Raw genomic sequence first — 13,675 nt, 5'->3', positions numbered from 1 at the left:
CTCCAACCGTCATGGCATGGGTTGTCTGAGCGGTGCAGGCCCTCAGGCTTGCAGGTAAGCATTTTACCCCTGAGCATCTCTATGGTCCTATCTTTTTCTTTCTGGGTGTCTGCTGTAACTCAGAGAAATTTCATTTGAGTGAATAATGGAAAATATTAGTATATAACAGAACATATGATGAGCACACAGAAAGCCTTAGGTTTATAAAGTATTGAAAAGAATACTAAAAGCCTCATTTTTAGTATCTATAGAAACAGTTTAAGTATTCTATTACAATTTTAAGCTAATTAAAGTCCTTAAAAATAAGTTTTGGGGGATAGGGTGACACAGGGTCGCTCTACATAGTCCTGACTGTCCTGGAAACTTACTATGCAGACCATGCAGGCCTCAATCTCAGAGAGACCCACTTGCCCCTGCCTCCTGAGTGCTGGGATTAAAGTTGTATGCTACCACACCTGGCTGGAAAGACAACTTAATATTTCCACTGGTTAAATAGCTTAAATGACAAACAGCTTTTCAAATACATAGCTCTTTATATTTTGCAAGACACCAAGATCATTGTTTAGTGACCAAAATGAAGTACATCATTTTTATCCAAACCAGTTAATGTAGTCATTTACAAGTCTATGAAAAAGGTTGAGTTGAGATGTAGCTTGGAAATGACCAGTTCTCTTATTTTACAGTTGAAGAACTGAAGTCTTGGAGGTTTTTTTTTTTTTTTTTTTTTATTCTCTCCATGGTAACAAATAGACTAGCTGCAGACTGGAACCTAGGACAAACACTTCTTAAATCCCAGGCTAGGTGTTACCTACCGGTCTAGCTGCACCATATCCAGCAGGTCCTGGGCCTGCAAGTCCTGCTTGAGGGGAAGGCTGATTACGCCCTGAAACAAAGGCATCAATCACATTGTGCATTTAAGTATAAGAAAGAGAGTTAAAAAAAAAAAAAAACAAGTAAAAAGAAATAAGAAGCCATGTGCTTCTATTCCCAGTGGCTATTGCATGGTCCAAGTTTTAAGGGGAAGTAACTACATTCAAGTGTTTTTACCTATATTATCTTTCCGTGCTGTTCCTGGGCTTTTGGGTGCTTTGAAACAGAAAGGAAGAAGAATCAATCATGAGTAAGCAGTAAAGCACAGTAAATGGCATCACCAGATTGCTCTGTTCATTGCTCACAGAGACAAAGGAGACAGCAACAAAACAAGCACCACGCTCTGGGTAAAGACAGGAAGTGGAAGATTAGAGACCTGCGTGGGAGACAAAGGGAGTCATGCTAAGGTGACAGTCTTCACAAACCTCTGTCCATGAACCACGAAGACCTGGTCAGACAAATGGCTCCTGAGCCACAGCTCCTTAGAGCTTAGCCTGTCATAAGAGAGGTCTGACTGTGGATAAAGTTATCTTAGGGTGAGGTCTTTCAGATTTCTACAATAGACTATTAGGATCGAGACAGAAGACAGGTATAAACATATTTACAGAAGTGGTACAATATGGTGCAAACTCATTCGGAAGATAGCCTAAGAATGAAGAGATAAAAAAAGTGGAAGACGGGATCAAGTATTATCTAAAGTCTTTCCATTTTGAAAAGAAATTCAAGCACAATGTTCTATTAAATACAACAGCTCAAAAATAATTATAATCTTAAAATGGCACTAGTTTTAGTGGTCTTTTAAGCAAATCTAGTTCAATGTCAAAATCTTAGAAGCATCTTTTATTTAAAAAAAAATCTATAAAATACTAGATCTAGGACCTTAAAGTTATTAATTTATAAAACTTCAGGTTAATCAAGAACATTGTTAAACGTGTGACTTATTCAAGGCATTCTTCTTTCAACAGTAATTTCATAGCCTGAGTACACAGGGCTAGGTATAAACAATACATTCAGGGACATTAAATGGATCACCACTGGAAAACTACACAAAAGAACCACAGAGGGACAAGAGAGAAAAGTACAAGGTTTATAGGGTACTTCTGGTGGGACTTAGTGCACCTTTTAGCACTGGAGGGACTGACACAACAAAACCATGTCTATAACAAGAGACCTTGTTACCTTCCATCTCTCTCCTAGCAACCCCAGGACTGGGAGGGGCTCCAACACCTTTTTAAAAAAAGAACAAAAGCTATATAGTGTTCAGATCCCAAAGCACAGGATAAAAGGCAGACACACAGTTATTCTTGCACGAAGGGCCTTTTATTGTTTAAACCTCTTGGAAGTTATCAATCTAACCAAAGTGACTTTAGTTTAAAACTGACCCCTCCCTTTCCTCAAATCTAGGAACAGAAGCAGAGTGGCAGCTTCCTCTTTATCTGAAATCACCAGCAGGAAGGAGCCCAAATACCATCTAACGTACAGCTTTATATGATCATCTCGGTGCTTCTGTCTACACAACTAATACGTTAGACAGTCAGGAAAATAATCACAAATGAAGCTTCAGTTTCATCCTAGATTTCTATGAGGACACGGATCTCTTCACACTTAGTTTCTGATGTGTTCTCTCAGCTCACTGTCTCTGAGGGTCAATGGCTACAGAATGAGACAGGTTGTACATGAATCATGAAGAGATATTTAAAAATGGAAACAGATTTCTAAATAAGCTACCGGTTTGCTGATATGATACAAGTTTTCACAATTTGATTTCAAAATTTATTTTCTATAGATTGGTTTCCTAGTAAAGCAGTAGAACTCACCCTAAAATAAACAAAAAAATAAAAAAGTGATGTTTCATAGAAGCTACACTGTTCAAATCATTTGGCCATTCTTATTACAAAGTCATCAACTCTCTACATAAGCAGTGTTAGTTGCATAACTGACCCGAGTCTCAGGGACCAACAGTGGCAGGTAGCCAGAACCTCTGAATGCCCAGGAGGTTTGGGAACATGAGCTGGGGCTGCTCAGCAAGCGCGACAGGCTGAGCGGTCAGCTCACCCTGCAGCTGTAAGTGCCAGGACTAAAGCCATGGCTTGAACATGTCAGGTGGGCACAATGGTACATGCTAAGCCTCACATGCAGTTTTCATGTTAACGAAACAAACTACTGTTTAAATAAAAGCATCCAATAGTGAATACATATTACCTCATCGAAAAGAAGAAAAGTTATAGTTTTACATAAACAGATGAGGCAAGAATTTGATGATTTATTCAAAATGCAAAATAAGATATAGTTCATCAGCTATAGAATAACTAAGCTATAATATGGTGATAGGAATATACAAGTTTGGAGTTCTTTTAACATGGAGTATAAATGTTTTGGTGCTTACCAAACAGATTTAAACTGTCTCTAAGTTACAGGGTTAAACTCCAAAATATTATAAGCAGCACTCACACAGGATAGCAAATGTAAATGTTACCTCCAAATTCTTTTCTAGCAGGTGCAGGACTCCTAGCCCCTTACAGTTCATAAGAAATTAGGCAGCAGAAAGGGAATGACATTAAATAAAGAGTTGAAATGTCAAGATCTGCTCTGATAGACAAGAAAGCACACAGCAGGTATGGCTATGTAGGTATCCAGACTTTACACAAAGCTGCTATTCAATGCATACGCTCACAGGAGTGAACACTACATTTAGCTAAGAGAACATTTAAAGAGGTATATAAAAACATTAAACACATGCATGTTCTTCAGTCCTAAAATACATTTTCTAGAAATTAATAAATGTTGTCTTTATAAAGCTACAGATGAGGAATTAAAGAAATTAAACTTACACATCAAAGTAGCGAACCCTAACAAGTGTCTCCTGCGCAAGGCAAGGAGGCAGCCTGGCCCTGCTTGCGAAGCCTGCTCGACAGACATGCGCGTCTGCTGCTCCTCAGAGTTCCTTTTACACAAGCTCAAGAAGTAACACTAGTAATCACACAAACGCACAAATAGAGCCCAGAGGACACAGGTGAAAACATGCACAGTGCATTTAAATGAAACGGAAGAAAACTTTAAGTTAAACAGGCATCCTAAGAGTAGTTGGTTACCTGAAGGTGGAGGTGGTCTCTGTGGTGGGGCAGGACGTGCTGGAGGAGCAACTGGGCGGGGAGGGGGTGGCCTCTTGGGCTCTATGGTCTGGGAAGAATCCTTCTGGGTGGCTGGCTGAGTGTCAACTGGAGAGCCTATGAAAGTGAGCAGGTGAGGTCAGGTGCCAACCGGGTGCTGGTGAGAAGGAATGTACACGTGTAACGAACTGACCCAATTTTCTCCTCTAAAATTTCTGTGCATTACAGAAAGAATAAAATATGTTCAGTAACCAAAGCAGCAGTCTACCACAGAACACCTTCTGGAACCATGGGCACCTGATGACGCTGCCCTGCGCTGACTTTTACTTGGCTGAGGTGCTGAAAGCCAACTTAATGAGAAGGACATTAAGGGACAAAATTTACTGTCTGAGGTAAGTACATAACTTGCTGGCCAGCAAAGAAGAGGGGAAAAGCCCAAGTGTTCTTATCATAGAGCAGAACATCACAAGCTGTAAACACAGACACTCCTGACAACATCAATAGGATTGAGACAAACAATCCAGTGGCAGCAATGACAGTTCTTCTCTACTAAGAGTTCCTGCCAGAAAATCCACCTGTGTACAGGGCACTCAGTACACAGGCTAACCGCTAAAAAATGTGTGCTGGTTAGTTTCTGTCAACTTGATACAGAGTCACTAGGGGGAAAGAAACTTCAACTGAGGAATTGTCTATATCCGACTGGCTTGCAGGCCAATTTCCTCGATTAATGATTGACAGGGCCAGACCCTGTGGGTGGTACTACCCTTAGGCAAGTGGTTCAGGAGGAATAGGAAAGCAGACTGAGTTAGCCATTGGGAGCAAGCCTCTGCATCAGCTCCTGCCTCCAGATTCTTGCCTTGAGCTTCGGGTTTCCCTTAATTATCTATAAACCAAAGAACCCTTCCCTCCCCATGCTAGCTTTGGTCAGTGTGTTAGGGTTTCTATTGCTGTGATGAAACACTATGACCAAAAAGCAAGTTGGGGAGGAAAGGGCTTATCTGGCTTACACACTGCTGTTCATCACTGAAGGAAATTACGGCAGGAACTTGGAGGAGGGGGCTGATGCAGAGGCCACAGAGGAGTTCAGCTTACTGGCTTGCTCCCCCTGGCTTGCTCAGCCTGCTGTCTTATAGAATTCCAGGGCTTCCAGCTCAGAGACAGCACTACCTACAACGAATCACTAATTACAAAAAGTCCCTATGCTGGATCTTATGGCGGCATTTTCTCAACGAAGGTCCCCTCCTTTCAGATGACTCTAGTTTGTGTGTCAAGTTGACATAAGACCAGCCATCACAGTCAGGGTTTATCACAGCAACAGGAAGCAAACAAGGAGACAACAGTTCTCCAAAGCTCAAACAACCTGTCTAGACAAAGTTACACTAAAATTTCAAATAAAACACGCACCCTGTGAACTTAGAGGTCCTGGAGTTCTTGATGGTGCTCGACTAGGTCTGATGGGAAGAGAAGGAGCGGAGTACTCTGGTACTGTGGGTGACTGGCAGGGACTGGTCCGGGGTGAAGAGCTTGGAGAAGTGCCAAGGCCAGAACTTGAGGATGGCTGCAGATGCTGAGGAAGAAGCTCCTCTACTTCAGCACTATAGTCATCAACATCACCTAACAAAAGCAAGGCCCCCAAAGATAGTACCTTTTACACTGTTCGTATTAGGCTTTACAGGTCTAAAAGACAAATTAAATATCAAGACATCAATACACAGGGAATAAGCACACAGGCATGGAAAATATTTGTAAATATAAAAATTGGAGTGAGTACTAATGTTCTTACAGAGAACCTAAGGATGACCATTCCTTCAGCTGCAGCTGCACTTGGAGCTTGCCTGACTGAAAGCTCCATTAGCTGAGCAGCTAACTTTGCCCACGTGTTCTGTGTGTCCACCTCAACTCTCTGCCCAACCCAGGTCCAACTTAATGGTAAACTTGGTCTTGGGCAGCCATATACCCTTAGCCAGAAGTCTCCTATTTCAAGCCTTTTCACTCAACGTAGATCCATTTCTCCCATCAGGTCTCATCTCCACTTACCTAAGGGTTGGAGAGTAGGGTCAGGCTACCCCATGCAGGATTCACAGCCTACAACCCTAGCCTTCCTTCCAAGTCCTATTGTTTTAAGGCTATGTCACCAGGAGTCTATGAGACACCCTCTGTCTCACCTACTTCAGAAATCTCCATCCTCTGTCCTTCCAGGACTAAGCAGAAAGCACTACAGTAAGTGGCCCACCACTTTTCTGCACAGCCCAAAGTCTGAGCGTGCAGGGCAATCTGGAGAGCTCAGTACTTGTCCTCACCGATAGAGCTGCTTCCACCTGTGGACAACACCTCTCCAGCTACATGACCTCGGGGTCCTACCTGCAACACTTCATTCTTTCAGCCCTTCAGCTCCTTCCCTTTATTTCACCAAGATCTAGAGTTTGCTCCCTCATATTTCAGCCCTGTTCAATCTGCTCCCTTCTTTGTTTGGTACCAGACATTCACTATGGCTCTCCTGTTGCCTGTGCATAAGGAACCCTATCAATCATTACCCACACCTCATGTCTCTGCCCCTGCACTTGTCTGTGAGTGTCAATTCCTGAAGTCACATTAGCAATGTTTGTAGTTTCAATCTCCTTTGGGTTTCCCAAGTTGCCTGAAAATTCTAAGATTTCCTGGTTGGTTATTCCTTTCATTTTCTTTTGCCAGACACACTATTTCGAAGCATATAAAGTCCCTGAAAATGGATTGTCCCACTCGGGCAAATGATGTGAATACATAAACTCAGTAAGATAAGTCTTGGGATAGAGCCTCCACCAACTGCCTCCTGTATGTTGGATTCTTACCTTGCAGCTGATGCTGTGGCATGGCAGGGTAGAATGCAAGGGTCCACACATTCCCCTGTCCCCAGAAACCTTGCTGTCATTCTGCCAACCCTTCACAGCATTAGCCTCCTCTGTACCGCCCCTTCCCGCAGCGCTAAGCCCTCTCCAGCCCCTCCCGTCAAAAAGTACCTGGTCTGTAACCCTACTTCTTCATCTCCCACCAGCAGATTTTGGCACCTGGCTTTACCATACTACCAAAATTACTCGTCCAAACGTCGCCAACAGCCTCCCTCTCTGCTCCTACATCAGCCAAGTGTCTGTCCTTATTTTCTCCTTCATCTTTCTGAAGTGAGCTATCATGGGCCATTCCTTTGTGGTTATTCTTTCTTTTCTTGACTTGTGTTTGTGTGTGTGTGTGTGTGTGTGTGTGTGGCTTTCTCTGTGTATCAGATCCATGGCTGTCTTAGACTCACTTTGTAAACCATACTGGCCTCAAACTCACAGAGATTTGCCTGCCTCTGTCTCCTAAGTGCTGGCTACTCTTTTCTTGACTTTAAGAAATAGTTTTATTTTTTTATGTGTATAAGTGTTCTGCTTGCATGCATGTATGTGTAACATGAATATGGTGACTGAAGAGTCCACAATAGTGTCCCAGAACTGGAGCTACAGATTCACCATGTGGGTGTTGGGTCCAGTGCTCTGAAGCACTGAGCCATGTTTCCAGCACCTGGATTTTCCTATTAAACTAAACCCTTCCCATGGACCTTTGAAATCATGAGCTAAAATAAATATACTTTCCATAACCTGTTTCTATAGGGGATTTGGTCTCAACTAGAAATGAACCAACATAGCCTGGCACACAAAGAATACATATTTGTAGATAAGGTGATTATCCTAAAAGATGCTTAACTTAGACGTACTATCTTGCAGTGCTGAGCTAGGTAAGCCTTGTTGGAAAGGCTGCTGATAGAACCAGGGCCCTACCCACATTGATCATTCACTTTATCACAGAACTAAATCTTAATGAAAACTATGCTCACACATGTAACATAAAAGAAAGCAAATGGGACTTTCAAATAATGTTTAAGAAAACTATAATACCGGCACAATTTGTCTCAACCTTTTTACCCCCATGGGTTTAGTTTCATGAGACACCTGGACTCTTTCTAACTTCCTTTAGAATATATCTTCATGTAATTATGAACTCATTGGAACTTCTACCTAATTTTGACACAAACTTGCACACTCAGAATACTAATTCATGCTTTTATCATACAATATAAACTAAAATATGCAATTGTATTTACTATTTAATGACAAGCTACACATAAATTACCAAGTATAATGTAATCAGATAAACATTATATGACAGAAAACAAATCACCATTAATACTGTGTTCAAGGAGAGAAAGAAACTGGGATACTAAGTCATTAGTGCTGGGACAAACTTCTCTGACATGCAAAATAAGTCTGCTCAACATACAAACCTTCCATGTCAAAGTCTGCTGCAACCTCTGCGTCCTCACCAAGCAGGGTGGAGCTTGTTGACGAGGGCAACGTGACACTGATTTTCTCTACACTCATCTCTTCTTCCAAATTTTTGATCCAGTCTGGACTTTTTAAAGTAATTGTTATAGTCCGATTTAATAACTAGTTGATATAAAAAAGATACAGAGAATGTATTACCATGAAAACTATTGTGGGACAAGGGTACCTATGTTACACCATGCCATGGCATCAACTGTTTAGCTGGAGTCTAGTCAAAATACAACCTCCCACCATACTACTATTTTCCATGTGAAGGTTGTTCACATTCTGCCCTTAAGAACTTACAATGTCAAATATAAGAAGTTAGGGTTTCTTTACTCTAACCAGTATCTCTTCCTGGCCAAACATAAGCCACTGATAATCTGCGATGGAATTTTGGTTTGGATCCATACATTAACTGCTCCTGCATTGAAACCATCATGGAAGAGACAGAGGGCCTCGAGCATGCACTTGCTATTGTCTGGTCCTGAGAGCTGCCTCACTGTTTGCTGCTATGCGCTAACCTACGCTTTTAGCATCTCAAATGTCGGGAGAATGTTGTGAGAAGATTATTTTGAGTCTTCTGCCAAAATGAGCTGTTGTGGAACTGGAATGGCTGCACCATGTAAAGCAAGCCCTCAGTTTTTCTTATATATTTAAGTGACTTCTAGATCCAAGGATGACTCAATAAACATCAACATGTAATAATCAAGTTACACTGTGTCTCCTTGCATCCTTTTAAATTCTTCAAAAATGTATTGCTGGGTGAAAGAATTCTTCTTTATCAGGGACATGGAGATGAAATGCACTCTCACTTAAAGTCCACAGCATACAAGAGACATGCTTCCCAGATATAAGCTCTTTCTTACGGTTTCAAGGCTCTTTTGTTTGAAGAGTTCCTGAGTGGGAAGAAGACTAAACTTTTAAACTATTTACAAATGATCTGTATAGACAAGGTCAATGCACCATGCTGACAGTTGGCAATTCTGTGGCTAGATGCCAGCTCAAAGTTTTATTGCTCTCAGGATTTCCTGAAGGCACAGAGGTCCAAATACTTAAAGCATGGCTGTGTGACAGCAACTTTAAAGTCAGAGTCCTTAAGTCCCTTACTTGTTTTATCAAACCCAAGTACTGAAATTAATTCATTATTTACCTATTCATTTCACAGATCATTAAGTCAACAAAAATCTTTTATAAAACTCTCTCTCTACTGTGTGTGTGCGTGTATGTTTCTCTCTCTCTCTCTCTCTCTCTCTCTCTGTGTGTGTGTTTGTGTATGTGTGTGTGTGCGAGAGAGAGAGAGAGAGAGAGAGAGAGAGAGAGAGAGAGAGAGAGAGAGAGAGAGAATCTCTATATGCAGGGTGCTTTGGAGTTTTTTTCTTTGAAATGGGATAATAAATGGGACAATACTGAAAGACATAGGGTTAAATTAATAATTCTAACAAAATCAACATTAGAGGTTTAGAAATGTATAATTTCCAAAAGGGTCAATTAAATATTTTCTTTCATTTTTGTTAATTTGACATGAATATATTAGTACTGCATTAAAAACAAACAAACAAATAAAACTCAGGCAATATACACATGCAAATATTCTTCTTTAAGGAGGCAGATGTGACATGACAAGAGAAGGCTGGTAAACTCCTGAGGGAGTTGCTCTCTGTTGGAGAAATGGAGCCTAGGACTCAGTCTAGTGTATCTATGGACCATACAACTAGCAATGCAGATTTCATTAAAAATGATTCATAAAAACTGACAGATGCAACATTTCACAGAGACAAAATTACACCAGGTCACCTGTGTAAGTTCCCCATCAGTGACATTTCTAATCACATTCTAGAAGCATCTCCAGCAGTTAAATTTGAAAATGCTGCAATGTGGTGTGTTTGCTATCTGAGGAAACTATGTATCCATGCTGGAAAAGGGCACTAGACATCAAAGTCTCTCCTCTGTCACTTATGAGTAACTCCCTGGGAAAGTAAGGGTCTTCTGCTCCTTCTGAGTTCTTGCCCAGTGCTCTTGTAAATAATGCATGCTCTCCACTTGGTAGCAATATAGAAAAGCTGGAATATCTAATTTTAATTAAAATTTTATAATAATTTGTATTAAATATCATAGAAATCAAATTAGGCAGGAAACATATTTTCCTTTTCATTTCTATCAGTGGTTAATATCTATAAAGGGAAAGTAAAATAACCTTAAGTTAGGCAGAAAACTATTTTAAATAAAAATAATAAGAAACACTTATGCAGTTCACGGTCTTTGATTTTTTTTAACTGAAAATACATCTAGACATTCAAGTTGCTTGTCTGTAAAAATATAATCCTAAGACATATTTCCAGTGGTTTAGGATCACCAAATCTACCTTACCTCTTTACCATTTAGGCTCAGAACATTCAAGGCAGAGCTTCCCTCCAAAAATGTAACCCACATTTTATCTTCTACGAATCTTTAAGAGAAAGAAGAAACAATGAATAGGAACATACTTAACTTCTCTGACACAACCAGCTCAATCTGTAGCCACTGGTTTTCGAATGAACAGTTGGGGCCCAAAAGAGAACAGGGTGGGCACTGGGCGGGTTCTCCGGCGTCACTGTTCTTAGCACACAGCAGTTACTTCACTCTGTGCATTAGGAGACCCTAGTGAGTTAAAACCCACACATCCCTTCTCCTTTCCCTGCCTCTCTCCCTTATACAGTTTGAAGTCTTCTAGCTCAATGCCGTAGCTTACATTTGTTCCCAAAGCTACAGATGTTTCTGGTGCTCTGACATTTTTATGCTTGGCAACATTTACTGTTATCTGTAAATGTGGGAGACTTTACCGTGTACTTTCTAAAGCCTTCATTTCTTAAGCCTTTTAGAAACAAATGGATCAGTATTGCCAGGGCATACATGTGAAGGTCAGAGGACAACTCGTTAGAGTTGGCTCTCTCCTTCCTCTTTCACATGGGTCCCAAGTATGGAACTGAGACAGTGCCTTTGTGCACTGAGCCATCTCTTAAGCTCAGGTTTTAGAAGAATTTGAAGATTTAAAATAGAATGCTCTCTAAATCCTGTCTTGCAAGATAGCAGGTGAAAACCTGCAGTCAAAAAGGCTGGTGGGGATGCTCCTGCCTCCGTGGCCCGGTCTGCTAGTGCATCAAAAAAAGGGTAACCCTAAGATTAAAAAGCCCAATCCACTGTGTATTCCAGAAAGCCCTTGTACAAAAGGAAATACTCAGCTGCCAAGACCAAGGTTGAAAAGAAGAAAAAGAAGACTTCCTTGCTACTGTCATAAAAACAGTTGGTGGGGACAAGAATGGTGGAACCTGGGTGGTGAAGCTTCGAAAATGCCTAGGTATTATCCTACTGACGATGTGCCGTGGAAGCTACTGAGCCTCGGCAAGAAGCCCTTCAGTCAGCACGTGAGTCAGCACATGAGAGTTGTTCTAGCACCACTCCCAGGACTGTTCTAACCATCCTCACTGGAGCCACAGAGGCAAGAGAGTGGTTTTCCTGAAGCAGCTGGGCAGTGGCTTGTTACCTGTGACTGGATCTCTTCACAGGACACACCAGAAGTTTGTCATTGCCCCCTCTACAAAAGTCACTATCAGCGAGGTTAAAATCCCCAAACACCTGACTGACGCTTACTTCAAGAAGAAGCAGCTGCCCGAGCCCAGGCACCAGGAGGGCGAGATCTTTGGCACAGAGATTACAGAGCAGTGAAAGGCTGATCAGAAAACTGTGGACTCTCAGATTTTGCCAAAGATTAAAGCTGTTCCTCAGCTCCAGGGCTACCTGTGATTTCAGTTCTTCCTGACAAACAGGATGTATCCTCACAAACTGGTGTTCTAAATTGCTAACAACTTAATTAAAAGCTTCATATGTTAAAAAAATGCTCTCTAAGATTGGGAGGGGGTAAAAAAAAAATCAAAGGGCCTATAAAAGAAGTCTCTTTTTAAAAATGTGTTCCTCTGCTCCTTGAAAAGACCTGATATGTGTCGGGCATGAATTCCACCTACAGAAATGATCCCATCACCATTCTGTGGATCTGGAGAAGCCACTACAATGACCTTTCCAAATAGATATATCAGAGCCATATCCTAAGTTCTCTGCTCTTCTACCATTTCTACAGTACCGTATCTTATAGAGGTTTGCCTACCAAATACAAATAAAATATCCCAAAGAAGCAAATGAACAACATACAAAGGAATTAAGTAGAATTGTTTTCCCTATGGAATTAAAAGACATACATGATATTCAATTTCCCAAAACAGTTGTACATGTGAGAGAAAACACTGCTAAGACAAGAGGCATGCAGTCCTGCAGAAAGCAGCTGGGTAAGTCAACACAGGGACTGAGACGGGAATAGTTGGTTCCTACTCATCACATTTCTGCTGGCTGGAAATTGAACATTTATCGTTTATAATGACATTTATAATATAAACATCAGATTTCTTAAGCTTAGCGAATTCAACCCCCCCCAGATTGTTTACTTTTTAAATCAGTTATTTATATATTCTCTACGTAGTTCACAGTGGCCTTGAAGTAATTATCCTCCTGCCTCTTGAATCCTAGAATACCGGTGTGCTCCACAGAGCCTTTATTTTTCTCTCCTTAAAACACTAAAATGACCTGGCATAGCTTCCCTCTCACACAAAGCTTGCTCCACTGTAGAGAAATCATGAAGAGGTCATTCCTGAACTCAAACATATCTTTGACTTCAACTGTTCATGTACGCTTTATTATTCACTTTACGTTTTCTAAGCAGAGAATTAATTTCAAAACCCAGGGGCTCTTGAATAACATCCCAAGTATGGCGATATCAGACTTACATGCTGGTCAGTCACAAGGTCAGGCTTTCCAGTGTACAAACGACTACTGATGTGCTCTGAGTCACAAACCACTCACTCACCTTATAAGTATGACTTCGCCAAAGTGTGCAAACTGCTGGAGAAGCTCATCAATCAAAGCATCATCAAAAAAAGTATTTTCTTGTGCAGAAGTTTTGATTGAGACCAGTACTGTGCCATCTGGTGGGCCCTGGACTGCAATAACTTCTTTATAAATTTTTTGTCTCTCTTCAGCCTCAACTTCAAATATATCTATATCAATCAGGGCAACGACGGGCCTTAAAGCAAGGAGGAAGGGAGACACATTAGAAATGTTTCTAAAGGGATTTATTTCAAACAAACTTCAAGCATCATTAGAAAAACCGAGGTTGTTTAAACCTGTGGTCAGAAGTCTTCAGCTCGGCTCGTCCGTAGTGCAGCAAGGTACCAGGAGTCCATGTATAAAGGATTTTACTTTCATCTTGGAAACTAGCATTCAGAAGATCTAAATCTTCAGCTGCAATTAGAATAAAAGAAAATTCAAGAGAGG

At 41.0% G+C, this 13,675-nt stretch overlaps 1 protein-coding gene and 1 pseudogene across 6 annotated transcripts in view; one reads left to right on the top strand and one right to left on the bottom strand.

The window, feature by feature from the left end:
- Window positions 1–13,675, bottom strand: part of SYNJ1 (synaptojanin 1) — a 69,201-nt gene that overhangs the window by 8,942 nt on the left and 46,584 nt on the right. For 3 of the 5 annotated variants that reach the window (XM_080919084.1, XM_080919085.1, XM_080919088.1), the window contains 8 exons: window positions 13,525–13,642; window positions 13,209–13,424; window positions 10,685–10,763; window positions 8,275–8,437; window positions 5,385–5,594; window positions 3,963–4,097; window positions 1,048–1,086; window positions 813–883 (listed from right to left, as the gene is read on the bottom strand). In XM_080919084.1, the coding sequence (XP_080775210.1) occupies window positions 813–883; window positions 1,048–1,086; window positions 3,963–4,097; window positions 5,385–5,594; window positions 8,275–8,437; window positions 10,685–10,763; window positions 13,209–13,424; window positions 13,525–13,642 (1,031 nt within the window). The remainder of the gene's footprint in view (window positions 1–812; window positions 884–1,047; window positions 1,087–3,962; window positions 4,098–5,384; window positions 5,595–8,274; window positions 8,438–10,684; window positions 10,764–13,208; window positions 13,425–13,524; window positions 13,643–13,675) is intronic. The other 2 variants (XM_080919086.1, XM_080919087.1) reach the window with 1 other exon arrangement.
- LOC308422478 (large ribosomal subunit protein eL6-like) lies at window positions 11,644–12,148 on the top strand (annotated as a pseudogene). Its single transcript has one exon. The product of its transcript is annotated as a large ribosomal subunit protein eL6-like (transcript).

Source organism: Micromys minutus (assembly GCF_963924665.1).
Source record: "Micromys minutus genome assembly, chromosome: 7".
In the NCBI taxonomy this organism is placed as follows: domain Eukaryota; kingdom Metazoa; phylum Chordata; class Mammalia; order Rodentia; family Muridae; genus Micromys; species Micromys minutus.
Note: the sequence above shows the minus strand (reverse complement) of the source record. Positions and strands in the feature narration are given on the sequence as shown.